Source organism: Mycteria americana, chromosome Z (assembly GCF_035582795.1).
Source record: "Mycteria americana isolate JAX WOST 10 ecotype Jacksonville Zoo and Gardens chromosome Z, USCA_MyAme_1.0, whole genome shotgun sequence".
Lineage (NCBI taxonomy): Eukaryota > Metazoa > Chordata > Aves > Ciconiiformes > Ciconiidae > Mycteria > Mycteria americana.
In genome coordinates, this window is record NC_134396.1 from 30,100,737 (window position 1) to 30,116,203 (window position 15,467).

General features: G+C 42.9%; 1 protein-coding gene across 2 annotated transcripts; it reads right to left on the bottom strand.

The window, feature by feature from the left end:
• Positions 1–478: 478 nt before the first annotated feature.
• On the bottom strand, positions 479–14,906 carry PLIN2 (perilipin 2). 2 transcript variants are annotated; one of them, XM_075488732.1, is made up of 9 exons: positions 14,783–14,906; positions 12,455–12,511; positions 12,178–12,373; positions 11,428–11,510; positions 10,642–10,927; positions 10,141–10,325; positions 9,262–9,393; positions 8,284–8,574; positions 479–1,797 (listed from the first exon to the last, which is right to left on the bottom strand). In XM_075488732.1, exons 2-9 carry the CDS (start codon positions 12,482–12,484, stop codon positions 1,663–1,665), a joined length of 1,338 nt encoding a protein of 445 aa, XP_075344847.1. In that variant the 5' UTR covers positions 12,485–12,511; positions 14,783–14,906; the 3' UTR covers positions 479–1,662. The 2 variants fall into 2 exon arrangements, with proteins under 2 accessions (XP_075344847.1, XP_075344846.1); XM_075488731.1 differs by lacking the exon at positions 14,783–14,906 and having other exon boundaries at positions 480–1,797; positions 12,455–12,580.
• Positions 14,907–15,467: the final 561 nt, after the last annotated feature.

Genomic DNA, 15,467 nt, shown 5'->3' on the forward strand with positions numbered 1-15,467 from the left:
GCCCCCACCAGGCCCTGACTCCGCGAGACCTCCCGCCGGCCCCCGCCCACCAGACACGACGGCGCGCGAGGCAAGCCGGGGGCGTGGCGCCTGCCGGGAGGTGTAGTCCGCGCGGCGGTACGCCACCGGGGAGGCCGCGTGCCTGCGCGCCGACGGTGGCCGGCGAGCGCCACGGCCGCCCGCCGCTCCGGTGGAGGCCGCGGGGTGGCGGCGGCGGCGCCTGGCGCGGCGCCATCGCCACCGCCACCGCCATGCTGAGGGGCCCCCAGAGGCCGGGCCGCAGCGGCGGGGCCGGCCCGTCACTCGAAACCCGCCGCGAGGGGGCCCCGAGCAGCGCTGCGCTGGTCATGGAGGGCGTCGCGCTTCGGGCAGCGGCTGGCCTAGACGACCTCCAGAGGGCCCTTCCAGCTTAAGCTATGGCGTAGTCGGATGACAAAATTTAACGCGGAAACCAAGTAAAACTCGCACCGGCAGCAGGCTATGCCGTTCAGACTTTTATTCCAAGGCATTTCAGTGACTAGACTTCAAAGTTTTCACAACAAGCAAGCGTTGGATGACAAGAGGGCCGAGGTGCCAGCCTCGCAGCTGTACCGACTGCCGAGTCACGTTTCCGCGGCTGTACGAAAGCAAGCACCGTGCAGCATCTCCAGACTTGGTGCAGTCACCGCGGGGACATGGAGGAGATCTCTGCAGGAGGAGTCCAGCGTGATCTTCGGAAAAAAATGTCACAAGCCTGCCTCCAGTCCAGTTCCCATTCAGCCCTACTCCTACAGAAGTCACTGTGTGCAAGCAAATGCAGATTCGACATTCCTTAGCAAGTATTTGATTGCGATTTTATTTAAACATAAAAAGATCGTAACTGTCACCAGAAGTATCCCTACCTTCAGTTCTCTTCCTTTTTTTGCAATTTTCTCTAGTCCCACATCTGTTTGTACCTCTTTGCCCTCCGTTTTTCCTTACTTTTTACAGCCTCTTCCCCTTTCTTTTTTACCTGTCATCCTTATTCCTGGGAAACTTCCCTTTCTAAGCATTTACCCTCCTCTAGTCTCAGGCCCCACAACCAATAGCATCAGGATGGCCAAAGTTTTTGCACACAGAAGGCATGTGGAGAGAAAGGGAGTCCTGTTCATAAAGCACTCTTGCCAAAGGGAAGCTCTAAGCTTCTACGCTGTCTAGGTACAGAGCCTAACAAAAAGAACCTGAGAGAATCTGAGACAGACAAAGTCTTACCCCTTCCAGCAGCAAAGAGGTAGATGCAGAAGCGCTTTTCATGTAGTCTGAAAGGGAAAATTTTGTGGGCAAATCCTCAGCAACTCCTTTTGTTGGCAGCCCTTTATGCAAAGCACTGGTGTGTTCTCATGGCTGCTGCCAGCGGGAGAACAAATCATTAACAAAGATTAGGTCAGTTGGATACACTGGTTAGGCTATACCTGGCTTGTAGAATGGGAGCTTGACACCCATGCTAATGAATTAATTAACCTAGCATGCATTCCTTAGGCGGAAAAAAAATCGGACTTTTGATGCAGCTAAATGAAACAGTAGTGATTAAAAAAAAATATCCCCAAAATCCCTAAGCTAGGCAGGTTCATCTTTAAAAAGGAGAAATAGAAGTTAAACATGGCAGAAGTACATTGTATGAAAAATACATTTTTATGCTTCTCTTTATTCAGCTCTTTGCCCTGTAGTGTAAGGGCCATTTGTGCGTGAAAAGTCTTGTTGATCATCTTCATCCAAATCCAAAATGTCTGGGATATCATCTGACTCTGAAGACAGGTCTGTAATAGTGAAATCTGGAACCTGTGTAGGAATGAAAATTCAATCAATTTAAAAGTAAAACTAAATACATTTGTGCAATACGCCTCACTGAAGTCAGGAGACAAAGATGCTCAGCATCTCTAGAAATGAGACACAAAATACTGAATACAGAGTGAAATATGCTCAGTCATATATGAAACACGTAGCATCAAGACAGACCAAATACTATGCAAGATGTAGATCCGTTGCTTAGAAGACAGAATTTTATAGTAGACATGGAACAGAGCTGAACTTAGTGGAGTGTATTTAGTGAAACTGGTGACTGGAAAATTAAGAAAGGAAGTTTTTAAACTTATTTTGCCTTTCTTCTTTCCTTGGGAGCAATGGGCTATTCAAAGGAGCCTGCCCTCAGGAGCTTGATACAGATTGCTCTGTACTGCTCTGCCTGCCTACCACATCAAACCTTTCCTGAGGTTACAGGTATCTGGAACTGCAATCCCACTTTGGCCTCTGTTTTAACTGCATGCATAACATTCTGTACTGTTAGGCAGCACCAGGTTTCAGGAATTGCCAGAGACATCAGTGGATACATGGATGTTATACATGTCTAAAAATGTTGGCTAAAGACACTTAGGAGCTTAAGTCCCAACCCTTAAGTCACTTTAGTAGGACTTAGATTACTTAGGCACTTCTGAAAAATGGGATATAATAAGCAATTCACTCATAATCAAAAGTTTTTTGCCCCGAGTGACAAATACTTATATCTATAGTTTGATTCATGGTTAGCTTTAATGTTGGTGATGTGATATACTTGGAGCCAGGCACAGTATCAGCACATAGTGATTGCTGCATGCTGACAGGACTTTGGTTCTGCGTGTACAAAGAAGCAGCAACTTGAAGAAGCTTCTAGGCATTTGCGTAACTTAAGCTCGGTGCTGACTGGAGAAGCAGTTTTAATCCATTCCCTAACTGCAAAACAGCTTGTTTATGACTTACTTTTATGAAAGATAGTATGTAAGGCAAATCTATGCTTTGCCTGCTACGAAGACATGTCAGAAGAACAGAGAACACATGAAAGGATAAAGGGATTACTCTTTCAGCTATCAGGTTGTAGATAGCACTGAAGCACTGAACATGAACCACTCAGTTCCTTAGACAGTAGTCAGCCATAGGGCACCAGGGACTTATAAATATTAATTAAAATATTAATTAAAACTGAGTTTCCGGGGAATTTAAGCAGCTTGTCACTTATCAGGCACTAGTGTGAATACATTTTGAGAACCTAAGCTTGGTCAAAATGAGATCAGTAATCTTTGTCTCCTAAAAAATAAAAAGGCAGTAGGAATGGGGGAAACTCATCTTTCTACCAGAAGGAATTATCTTGCATTTTCTGCTTATGGCAGTTTACCTAAAACTCTAATTACTGCACTTACAGAAATCAACAAGTTTTCCCATTATCAGCACATGACCCTGTATTTCATACTGCAGTACAAACGGGGATATCTTAACAGGACTATGGGCAAGTAGTCTATATGCAAACTCATTGTAAAATGTGCCCAAATGGATTGTTTAAATAAGTTGTTTTATTCTGTATTTATACTGAGCAGGGCACATGACCATGTTCAGTAACTGTGTTCAGTAACTGTGTCTGACCAGTGATAATTTTCACTATATCCTAGGTTTAAGACACTTTTATTACTTACATCCATGTTGTTCTTACTGACAACAGGATAATCACTCGAATTTAAGTTTGTGCTTTCTTCATCTCCTTAATGCACATGCTATAAGCAGCTGACTCCTTTAAGGTACTATCTTCATAGCCATGAAAGAATTTCAAATTGGACTGTATCTCTCAGCATCAGAGTAAAACAGGGTTGATGTCAGTATCATTTATCTCAGTTTTGAACATGCTAACTTGTATTAGAATAGCATATTCTCACATCTGCACCAGTCTGACTAAAATAATGCAAAGTCCTTGGTGTTACGGGCTTGCTTAGGTAAAGGACCTTCAGTTCCATATCACTTTTCACAGTTGATAGGAAGTTGAAACAAGTCAATTCTTGCAACAAAGAATAAGGTCAGATATAGACTCTTCTTCATGCCATTTATCCGTAAGATGCAGCTAGATCATTTACATAGAACAGTGCCAAACTTGCAAAATCCTTGCATGGAACAGTGCAAAACATACTTCAGTATTTTGCTGTCTTCATATACAAATGTTAATGTCAATACTAACTTAGCTTTAAATTAATCCATTTTTTCTTGCTTAATATATTTTCAGAACTGAGCCACTAGCAATTTGAGAGATGGTTCTTATTTTGTGCACTTTCAGAACAAGCACTTATTTTTAGTCATCAGAGACTATTATCCAAAAGAAACAAAATTTTCATCTTAGTGTGAAAAGAAATACATTCAAAAAAACACTGTGCACAATACCTCCAGCAAGCTGTTGCATGTAAGACTTTCTGATCATGCAAATGACCAACAGATCATGCTTCAAAAATAAATTAGGCTCAATTTTATCTTTTTAATTAGATGGCTTAGGTAAGTTTTTGGGTGGGTTTTTGGTGGTTTTTGTTTTTTTTCAATAAAGAGAAAAATTCATCAGTTGTTTCCAAATCCTTTCACCTATTTTACTAGCGATGTAGTATTACTGTAAGTTGCAGTGTAGGAAAGATTATTGCAAAAAGTCATCTTAAGGAATGGAAGATATTTCAAAAGCCTTCCACCTTTCTTTAGTTTGAGGCAAACTAGCCATATCCCTGCAACTCCAGGCCTTACACAAATCTTTTAATTTGGATTTGACCAATGTGTATGCTGCTGTAAATACGATGTTTGCAAGACTTTTATACCATATTCTCTGTTAAATGAGCCTGGAAGGGGGAAGTTTCAACTAGCATGAATGATTTTTGAGTGATCTCTTAAAGAGAAGCAGTAATTTTTCTGAATTCTAAATAAACCCTAAATAACGTTACCAGTAATAAGTACTTCATTAGTATTCTAACCTGTACCATCCCAGTTTTTGTGCGACTAGCCGCCTTTGACACTGTTCCATTTCATCTAGTTTATCTGCCTTGCTGCAAATAGGATCAGCTGTTTCCTATAATTTTCAACATATCTGGTCTTATCTTTTTTAAAAGGTTCCAGAGAGACTTCGCAGCTTTCTAGCCCAAGCTATATCCTCAAAAGTGTTTTTGGACTAAGAGCGAGCAAGTTTCTGTGCAGCATACCTGAGCTGTTTGATACAGGCAATTACAGAGAAACAGGTAAGATAGCAGAAAAAATTTATGAGTAGGCTCTGCTCTGTTAATATCTTAGGTTTTCCTCCTTCTATTTGAGAGTTTTCAGCAGTTATTAGCATGCTTCAGTCCACTGTGGCAAAAAAAATAAAGATGGCTTTGGAAGGTGTCCACATAATTCTTGCCTCCAGTGGGCATTTTAATAGTCACTCTCACTGTGCTAGAGAAAAATACCAAGTTTTGTCTGTAGACTTGCAATTAGAATAGAGTTGAGGGATATGCTGTACTAGATTACCAGCAAGATACTCCTGCAAGCTACAGTTGCAATTCCGTTTAAACATCCAGTGTTGTCCTTATTAGGAGAGTCTAATGATTTCAGCTCAGAGACTTTTATTTAATATAATAAACCAGGAACATACTGATTTGCTGTTACTCAGTTCTCTTTTCCTCCAAGGAGGGGTTCCTAATTCTGTTTGGGGGAGGGGGGAATAGAAACTTGCACACTTTCAGCAGGGGGCAGGATCCAACAAAACAACCACACACCACAACAGCATGATACAGGAACCTACATAGAGCGTTCGGTATAACAGGCTATTAGCCCAGCCATTAGGTAAGCATTTAATCAGGCATTTCTCTGTTTGCAGCCACCAGTTGTAGATCAGCTGTCAGAAGTCAAAGTGACTTTCACACAGAAGCCACCCAACAGTGCATGGTGAGGGAGAAATGATTTGAAGGTCTAGGCTGGTAACATTTTTCCTTGCTTTTCTACTTCATCTGCTTGCTGACATTTTAGTAAAGCTGGACAGCTGTCTAAGAAATTAGAAAACAGTAATGCACCTTAAGGCAGAACAGAGAGATGTATTACTCTTGCATTAATACTAGATGGTGCTATTTATTTCTCAGTCCTCAAAAGACAACGAACAGTTTTAGTATCCTATTTGATTGATCACCTCAGAACGAAGGCCCACAGCCTTCAGATTTTAAAATACTTATAAGAATGGGAATTCCTTCCTTTTAACTGCCAGCTGCTCCCAGACCTGATTAGTCCCATTCTGTTTCTGAATACTTTTACAACAGTGGATGCACTCTACAAATTTTATTACAAATTGAGATAAAAAAAGGATATTCTCTGGCTGGACTCATTCAATACTTAAACAGAATTAATTGCTGAAAGAATTCCAGAAGTCTTAACTCAGGCCCTAGCTGGAAAGGAATATCTCAACATCCCTTGTTACTTTCATGTTAAGCAGTCCCCTTACAAAAAGCAAGTATTTAAAGCTGGAAGTTACAGAATCTTTATCTGTAATCCTCTGGTCTTACAATTTTGTTTAATATTGTGCTTAAAACAGTCTTCCAAACACTTCTAGGCCAACCCTGACTTAACAGCTAAGTAAGCCCTCTCACACTAGAAGGCTGGACTACATGTAATTTGCTTTAGTGCCCACAGTGTACCAGGTGGAGGCATTGTTCCATGTAGCAACATGTCACTAGGTGACAAGCTTCCTTTGAACTCCATTTTTGCTTCACACTATTTGGTGACCTCTTTGAAAATGATGGCTACACTAAATGATTGCAACTCAAAGTTGCACAGGGCATGCATTAAGAACACAGACGCAACTTACCTGGACAGCCCTAAACCAAGAAAGCTTATTTCTTAGTGACTGTGATTCTCTTCCAGGAGAGGGATTCACAGGACTTACTGAGGAACAATTCCACCCAAGTAGCTGAGTGTTAATGTATATTAGTCACTCAAGTTCAAAAGAGGGTAAATAAAGTTAAACAGATTAAAACTGGTGTTTGCAGCTGAGGGGTATATACTTATTTATGGGGAGCCAGCAGCCAAAGCAGGAGCGGGCAGTCTCATGCACACAGAACACCTCCTGCGAAGGCAGGACAGGGGGTTTTTTTGTCCCTATCCTTCTCAATATTAGAACATCCATCAGCTCACAACTTAGGTCATCATTAAAAGTAGGCAACGACAAGCACCAAAAAAGCAGCAGTAAAGCTAAGACTGAATGAAAAGACGCACAGGAACTCAAAGGGAAGAAGGAAATGCTGCAGCAATATCTTGCCTATCTATACATACACACAAACACATTTTCAATGCGTGTCTACTTCATTTCCATTTCAAGCTTGCTTTCTGCTGGACCCAGTTTGAAGGAGTCACAGAACAGCAAGTTACATTTGTTTTAAACACCACTGAAATGGAGACAGACTTTGGCTACTGAAGCATTTATTACTAACATACAAAATGAATTACAAAAAGATGGCTACAAAAAGCCAACAACCCACACAACATCAGGCACCTGGGTACAAACAGCATGAATCTTGTCTTTATACTGCATATTAAAAAAAAAGGTATTGATAACGATTTGGTCAGTCACTGGAAAAGGCTCCCCAGGGAAGTGATCACAGCACCAAGCCTGTCAGTTCCAGGAGCACCTGGATGATACTCTTAGTCATGTGATTTAGTTTTAGGTAGTCCTGCGAGGAGCAGGGAGTTGGACTCAATGATCCTTATGGGTCCCTTCCAACTTGAGATATTCTATGATTCTGTCATCAGGTTACTGTGTTATACAATAGTTAAGTTTACATAGTTAATGTTAGCACTGTCACAGCATTTAAGTAACTCCAGCTGACTCATTCAGAAACCCCACTTTCAGCTTTGGAATTCTGCAGTCACAGAACTTTTGTCATGAACGGTGTAGCAGTACAATTTTGAGAGAGTCAGATCCGTAACAACCAAATGTATGATCTGCAGCAAACATGGAATTTAAGCATACCTAGCCAGACTGCAGGGCTTTTAAATACATTTCATAGTATGTAAGGCTTTTATATTGTTCTGGTACAGATTAAGCAACAAATCAAATGCTTTTAGCTACGGTAGGTTTCATTTAGACTAGTGGTATTAATACCAGTAATAAGCACAGTGAGGTTTCTTAACTTTGCAAACAAGGCATCTTGACAACTCTAAGTTGCCAATATCTAAGCATTTGAGACAGTCTGAGTTTTTAGAGTGGCTTAACTACACAGGACAATACAGCTCATGTGTGAGAATGTCCTTTCTCTGTATCATTCCCCCACTCATGTTTATGGATTTTTCTCTAAGGCTTTAACAGCTACACTTGCTAAGGCTACTTGTTTGGTCAGTCAGCAGAGTACATGCATGCTATGCAGTTTATTCAGTAGTGTGTTCAGGCTGTTTGTCTTGCTGGCTGGAATTTTTCTCCCCTTCACCTTTGCTCTCAGCATGCTGAATGCCAGGCAGTTGTGGGTAAAAGGGACCTACCAGCCAGTTGAGTGGCGTGTTGTTAACAAGATAATCCATCACATCATCCAGAGACTCCTTCATTTTCTTCAGCTGTCCTTTGCTAGTGGTAAGAAAGCTGTCTGATAACTCTTGGAAGGAGGATGCTGATCGAAAGCTCTGGTAGACATCACCTGCCATTGACCCAACACTGTAAACCTGATCCTGCACATTCTGTGGCAACCCCTGTAGGCTTGAGACTAGCGTGAGGCAGGTGGTCTGAAGCTGCTGAGTGAGGCTCCGTGCAATAGCTAGGGTTCTTGACTCAATGTGCTGGAAATAAAAAGCGTAAGAGTACATTAGTATCTTTTTATGAGTATAGCAGCTTTATGTTGCTCAAGATACATAAAGTAGTAAATAAAGCTACAGCAGATAATAAAACAGGTCTTAAGTCTGAAGAGTCAGAGACTTGAAAGTACTTGGTATTTCTTCAATGCTCAAGTACTTTGTGGAACAGAAACATTGGTAGCTTCTACCCAGCAACAGAGATAAGCAAGCTCTTGTTTCAACTCTGGATAAGAAGTCACAGCAGATAAGTATACTCTAATCAATGAACCACTGTTCAAAGCTACATACAAGACTCAGTGAGTCTGTGCCCAAGACTGCTGTATACTGAGAAAGTGTTATTTCTGGTCTGGCCGTATCAGGTATGTGAGTCCTAGCTGATCTAGATATGGATATCCCAACACAGATTCACATGCTAAACAGGGTGAGCATTCTCTTGAAAGGAGAATGAACCCCAGAGTGTTTGCAGGAAGTAGGCTCATTTAAGAGTTTGGGTGTCCCCTAATTTTCATAGTAGTCACTAGTCAGCTGCCCTGAGCTTCAGCATTCAGATTCCACATTTGCACATAAGCTTCTGCACTGTTAAGATGCTGCACATTTTGGGGACTATTAGTTTGCCATTACCTTGACAGTATACAATCCATTTATTTCTGGTTTACATTTACATCTATTTACCTCAGCGCTATGCAGTTCATCATCATTTTGGCCTGTATTTTTCTTCCATTCCACCCAGGATTGATAAAGCTTTTCCTGAGCATCAAGAAGTTTCTGATTGGCACTATTCATGTTCTTTCTGGCATACTCGATCTGAAATACAGCCAAATGAGGAAGTAAAGCAAAGAGTCCAAACAGTTCTATTAGGGCTACCCTACCTTACCTGCTTTGTAAGCTCCTTTTAAAATACTTCAGAAGTTCAGTATAAAAAACTTTAGGGAATATAAGAGTATGTTCCTTCTCTTCAAAGGAGAGAAAACTGGAGGCAGTTTTGAGATGTTATGTAGTGTATCCCTCTGCCTCAACTATTTCCCCCTCCCCCACTAGCATCCTACACAAGGATTTGAAAGTGTATAGAAGGCCATGACTCTTTATGCAGAGTTTATCCTGTACATAAAGGTACATTGTTAGGCTAAGACTACTGAAGTACCCAGAAATGCTCAGAGATACGTCCACAGCAAGAAGAGCAAGCCCATAAAGAATCCAACATTTTATTAACAAAAAGGACTGAAGTGTTTCTAAATTGCAAGACACTTTCTTCACTGAATGAAGTCTGTCAAGCCCAGCACTCTAAAACAGGAGTATCATTTTTAAATACGTCACTTCTATTTCTGCAGTGCTTAAAATTACAAGCCATTGCTGGCTAGTTTACAGCTCAGCCTGATTTAGGGCCTCTCCTGAATGGTGGTGAAAAGCTCTGAATGGGAAATGCTTTATATTAGAAAATGCATTTAGTCAGAGAGCAATTCCAGTTTTCCTATGCCTCTTTTGGCTGTTTTCTGTACTCTAAAACTATGCCAAGATTTGCTTTTTATACCTCAAGTGAAAGCGTAAACTTACCAGACTAACAGTGTGGTGGAGCTGAGAGATTGTCTCCTGGCTTTTCTGTTTAGCATCTCTAACTTTGTTTAAGGCTTGTTGGTAGGCACGTGTGCGGACCTTTGAGGACAGGGATCCTAGTCTAATGTAGTAGCTTGGCTTTTGAACTCCAACTTCAAAACCTTCAACTTTTGCAGCTTCTTTCTCTGGATATGTAGAAAGGAAGCAAATTGACCACTGGAAGAAAACTTAAGAGGTCTGAGGCAATTTTATTTGCTTAGTAACAGTGGAATAGTGGACTTGTTTAGTAGTCCTTTAGCACCAGGGTAGGTTGCTAGACCACCATATATGGAAATCCTTACTTTCACTCTGCTTCCCTATGAAGATGCTATTACAACCAGCCAGGCAAAAGGCAGTTTGGGAAGCACGTGACCCCTCCTATGAGTAAGTAATAAAAGGATGATTGCTTACTTCTCCCCAATACAAGCATTCCAACAAAATCAAACCTTGAATTGGTCTTACCTAGTTCTGCTTCTGTAAGTGGGAGATACTGGTCTACAAGGGTCTCTGATTTAGTGAGAGCACTGTCCACTCCACTGCTCACCATTTGCACCACACGACTTCCCAGGACAGTATTAATGCTGCCATTGACAACTGATTTGGTCATTTCTACGCTGTCTTGCATTGCTTCTTTAGTCTTGCCCACAACTCCAGTGATCGTGTGAGCAACAGTTTCCTTGGCACCAGTCACAGTGGTTGTTACAGCTTCTCTGGCTCCAACAACTACATCCTTGGCATTGGCAACAACCTACCATAGGAAACAGGTTGATTCACTAGAAATATTTTCTAGAGAGAGCTACATAATCCAGGAAATACAAATTTATGCTAAAGCTTGTACAAGTGTTGGTTATCTGGGAGAAATTCTGCCCTGAAAACGTATGTACAAGACAAAACAAAATATGACTGCCATGCAGCCTTCAGCTCAAAACACTTCAGTGAATGTATTTCAGGCACTATTTGCTTCACACTGAGGAGGAAAGAGAAGGGCTCAAATTTTAAAAAAGATGTCCACCAGTGAACAGCAGCTATAGATAGATGTGTCAAATGGTAGGTAAATTTAAAAAAAGATAAAGGTCTCCCAAAGGCAACAAACAATTCTACAGAAACACTTTTTACTTCCTCATTGCTTCTAAGCTGTGCTTCAAGCATGGCTTATTGAAATCTGTCTCCCTGTATTTTTAGTGATAATAGAAAAGAGGAAGGGTGTATAGTGCTTCTGCTTAGCATATGTACACGGAAAGAACTTACCTTGTCAGTGGGTTGATTCAGTATAGGCAGTCTCTCTTCAATTTTGTCTAGACCTATGCATGCATAGTTGTTGGCAACTACAACTATAAAAGAAATTACAATAGTTGGTTTTCATTTTGTTTTTTTTCCTTAGTATAAACAACTCCAATTGAGAATTTATCTTGAAACTAAGGTCATGCAACAATGCTCTTAAAGTAGTTTTCTCCCCTTTTCAGTGAGATCTGAGGCAGCAAAGCCCAAGAACAAGGCAGGCTTACAGTGCCAGGAAAAAGCTCACTTGCAGGCAGAGAAAATCCATTTGATACTTTACAAGCAACTGTTAGAACAAGCTGAAGCACCTGGCCTTCTGCCACTTTGTAAAACCAGGCTCCTGGTTACAACAGCCTTGTGACACAGTTGCCCAATTTAACCACAAGTTGTTCTCTGTGAGAGAAAGTACAAAGTAGCATTTGAAACCAGGTGAAAGGTAAGGAAGGTGTTGAACAAGAGACTACATAACCATCTCACATATCAAGAGGAGTCAGTCAGTTTACTATTGCAAAAGCTGGAATCTGCTTTGGCTCTGGATTTTTTTTTTTTTGTTAAAATCATACCCATCTGTAAACAGTTACTCAACAAGTCAGGCAACGGGTTCAGTCAGCTACCTGAACCAGCACTCCAGGCCAGCATGACCATGCTAAACTAAGTCCATCTGGATATATAAAGCAATCAGTTGAATTAAAGTTATCAACAGCTCCATCTTTGCCTTACTTTGTGGTTCCAGTTTCTGGATGATAGGCATAGCACTTGTCATGGCTACTGAAGTAATCGTCTTCACTCCTTTCTCTGCTATCTCACACACTGACTTCAGATAAGGATGGTTATCCTTTGTGGTGATATAAGCTGTGGACACTATATCATAGGTGGAGCTCACCAAGGGAAGGTTGACAACCCTTGATACAATGTTCTGTTTAAAAGAGAAAGAGGTTAGTTGACTCTCATTTTTCTGAACTAGACATAAAAAACTATGGAGCTAACTCAGACATACCTGCTGTGGATCAATTGCTGCCAATGCCATTTTTTCAGGTCTTGAATCTTACACAGCCTGTGAAAGAAGCATAGGTGAGCATCCTCATATCCACTTCATCTAATCAGACTTTGAAACCAATAACCTTTTGTAATCAACTCCACTGATCAAGGGGATTAGGATGTTCACATTCTTGCATACAGGTATTACATTTTCTTGTAAGGATATTGAAATCCAAAACTTTGTTTCCCTCATTACTTTGGTTAGGCAACACAAGTAGGGCACATGCAAGAGACAGGCTTTGAGGTACAGCAGTTCATTGCAGAATTACCAAAGAGTTACCAACTGGTGGATTGATTTATTTTTCTCAAAGAAATAGTCACACTTGGGCTTATCTGTTCAGCCAGGACAAAGAAATGCCAGCCAACAAGTCACTAAAACTCTAGTTTAGGATGTCTAAGTCAGATGAAGAATCCACCACCAATATCTTTAATAAGATTAGATCTTCTGTTAGCATAAGGGAGTCAAGTTTGAAATTTTAGCCATCACTGCTGTCCAAATCTTGAAAACACAAGGAAGATTGAGGTGAAATACTCATTTCAGTAACCTCAGCTCAATTCTCACAAGTCATTCATTCCACTAAACTCAAGGAGTTCATTATCTCTAGTGCCATGCCTGATGCCCACGTAGGGCTCCCCCTGTTCAGCTTGCTCAAAAGTTAGCATTCCTACAACACACAGAGCATAGGACTTTCCCACTGCAGAAAATAACTCTCCTTTATGCTAATTGAGACTTAATTATTACCCATCCCACATTGAAACAGGCTGCTGATACCAGTCATTGAAACAGGCCGCTGATACCAGTCACCAGCACAACAAGCCTGCACTACTCAATTATTCTCCAACATTTATTCCCATGGAGAAAAGACTAACAGCTCTCCCCATATGAACCCTATAAAAGGGGAGGAGTATTGCAGTACCACATAAGGAGAATACGTGGAAGTGCACTGTCATCCTATGCACACATGCAGGCTGAACTGAATCTGCAAGAAGCAGTTTTTGCATTGATGGTTTCATATGACACACAAGTTCCAGAAGAACCTGCATACATGAAGGCAACAAAGGCAAGCTGAAAGTCAGTCCTCAAAAGGATTGTGGTTTTCAAGGCTTTCTGCTAGATTTGTTGAAGAGCCAACAGCAGTTTTCTTTCTCATACATATGACAATATCAAAAGGAGTGGGTTAATATTCTGCCTGGGGTCAAGTAAAACCTTTCACAGTTTCATAGTGGGGAACAAGGACAAAAGCGTGCTGTTAACATTGTACAGGCATATTTGCACATATTAACATGCATGTGCCATAAGGTAACACCCATAATGAGATTAACCACTGTACATGGAACGTACAAGCAGGTAACAGACAAAGGTTACAGCAGTAACAGAGCAGCTTGCCTTTCATTTATCAAGTATTGAAGTACCCCCAGAAACATGTTGTGTTTCTCACGTATCATTACAAGTCAGATTACTTAGAGTACAACTGAAGTTCACTTTGAACTGCAAAGCATGCTGTAGAACAGAAGAGGCTAACAGCACAGAATCTGGCCTCTGAAGGAAGAAGAGCGCTTACTTTAAGGATTATTATTTGTAATGTGTCCCAAAAGATCCAACCACACATGGCATGGATTTGAATTTTAGTCACTAAAATTGGAGAGTTAAGTCTGTAAGTTATTCCTGCTCTTAAAGACAGGGAAGATAGCTAGGATCTTGCACAGTTTTGGAGACCCCTTAAGTAGTTTCCGCTCGGCAGAAGTCAGATCCACTTCACCGCAGTGGGTGAGCAAGATGCCTGAATCAAAGCCCACAGTACAAAAGCGCATTTCAGCAAAAGATCCTGAACGGGGAAGTGAATAAAGTAAGTCAGAGATCCAATTTCTACTTTCCTCCCTCGCTACGGAAAGAGATGGAAGACCAGAAAGCAGCACGATGAGCCCCGCAGAAGAGTAAAGAAGCTTGCCCCGGCTAACTGCGGTGCCCCAGGGAGCGCGGCGACCCGGCTCGCAGCTGTCACCAGGGCCCTCTCCAGGCGCCGGGCAGTCCAGTGCCTCTGCCGGGGGCGGACGAGCGTCTCGGGACTTTCTGGTCCCGGGAGTGCCTTAAGCAGCCTACCGAAATGCACCGGCATTTGGGGCGCGGGGACCGCAGGGCCGATGACGGAGCCGCAGCCCCCGCCCGCTCCGCCGCCGCCGGGCTCCACCATATTGCGGAGTCAGCCTCGCGGGGCGAGCGCTGCCGTCGCCCCGCTCGCCCCCGCGGCCGACGAGAGCCGGGCCGGGCCGGGCCGGCGGTACTCACCGGAGAGGGAAGAGCCGCCGCCGCCGCTAACTAGGTAGGCCTGGCCTCGCCCCGCTATTTATGGGGAGCGGCCGCCGCCGGCCGCGCGCTGCCTGCTCTCTCGCGAGAGCAGGGCGCGTCACCGCCGCCGTGCGTCACCGTCACCGTCACCGTCACCGCTGCCGCCGGGCGCGGGTGGCCCGCGGGGGGGGCAGGGCAGGGCAGGGAGTGGGAAGGTACCGACCCAGCGCCAGTCAGCGTCTGGGCGGGGGGTAGAGCCGCATGCAGAAAAAGAAGCGTTAGTAAAGGGAAGTCCTGCTCGGCCCATCTTCCAGAAGGCCAGTTCTGGTACTTCAGTAGCAACACAGGACCAGGAGGAGTGGTTGATCAGGCTTTCAGCCCAGGTACGTAGGCCCACAAGTAGCCTGGCCGGGAACAGAGAGGTTACTAACAAAATGCTCTCACTCTTCTCTTATGCAAATCTTTCAGCTCATCTAGTTGGGGGGAAAAAATGAGGCAAGAGATTTCGCTGTGTTGGTCTTAAATTAATCGCCTCTCTTCCTTCAGCCAGCACTTCTTAACCAGGGCTTCTCCCACGTGGGGCTGGAACACCGGTTGAACTGAAACGGGGGTCAGCTGACGCTGAGACCACCGTGCAGCCCTAAGTGAGCTTCCTGCTGGGAAAGGCAGACTAGCCTCCAGTCTT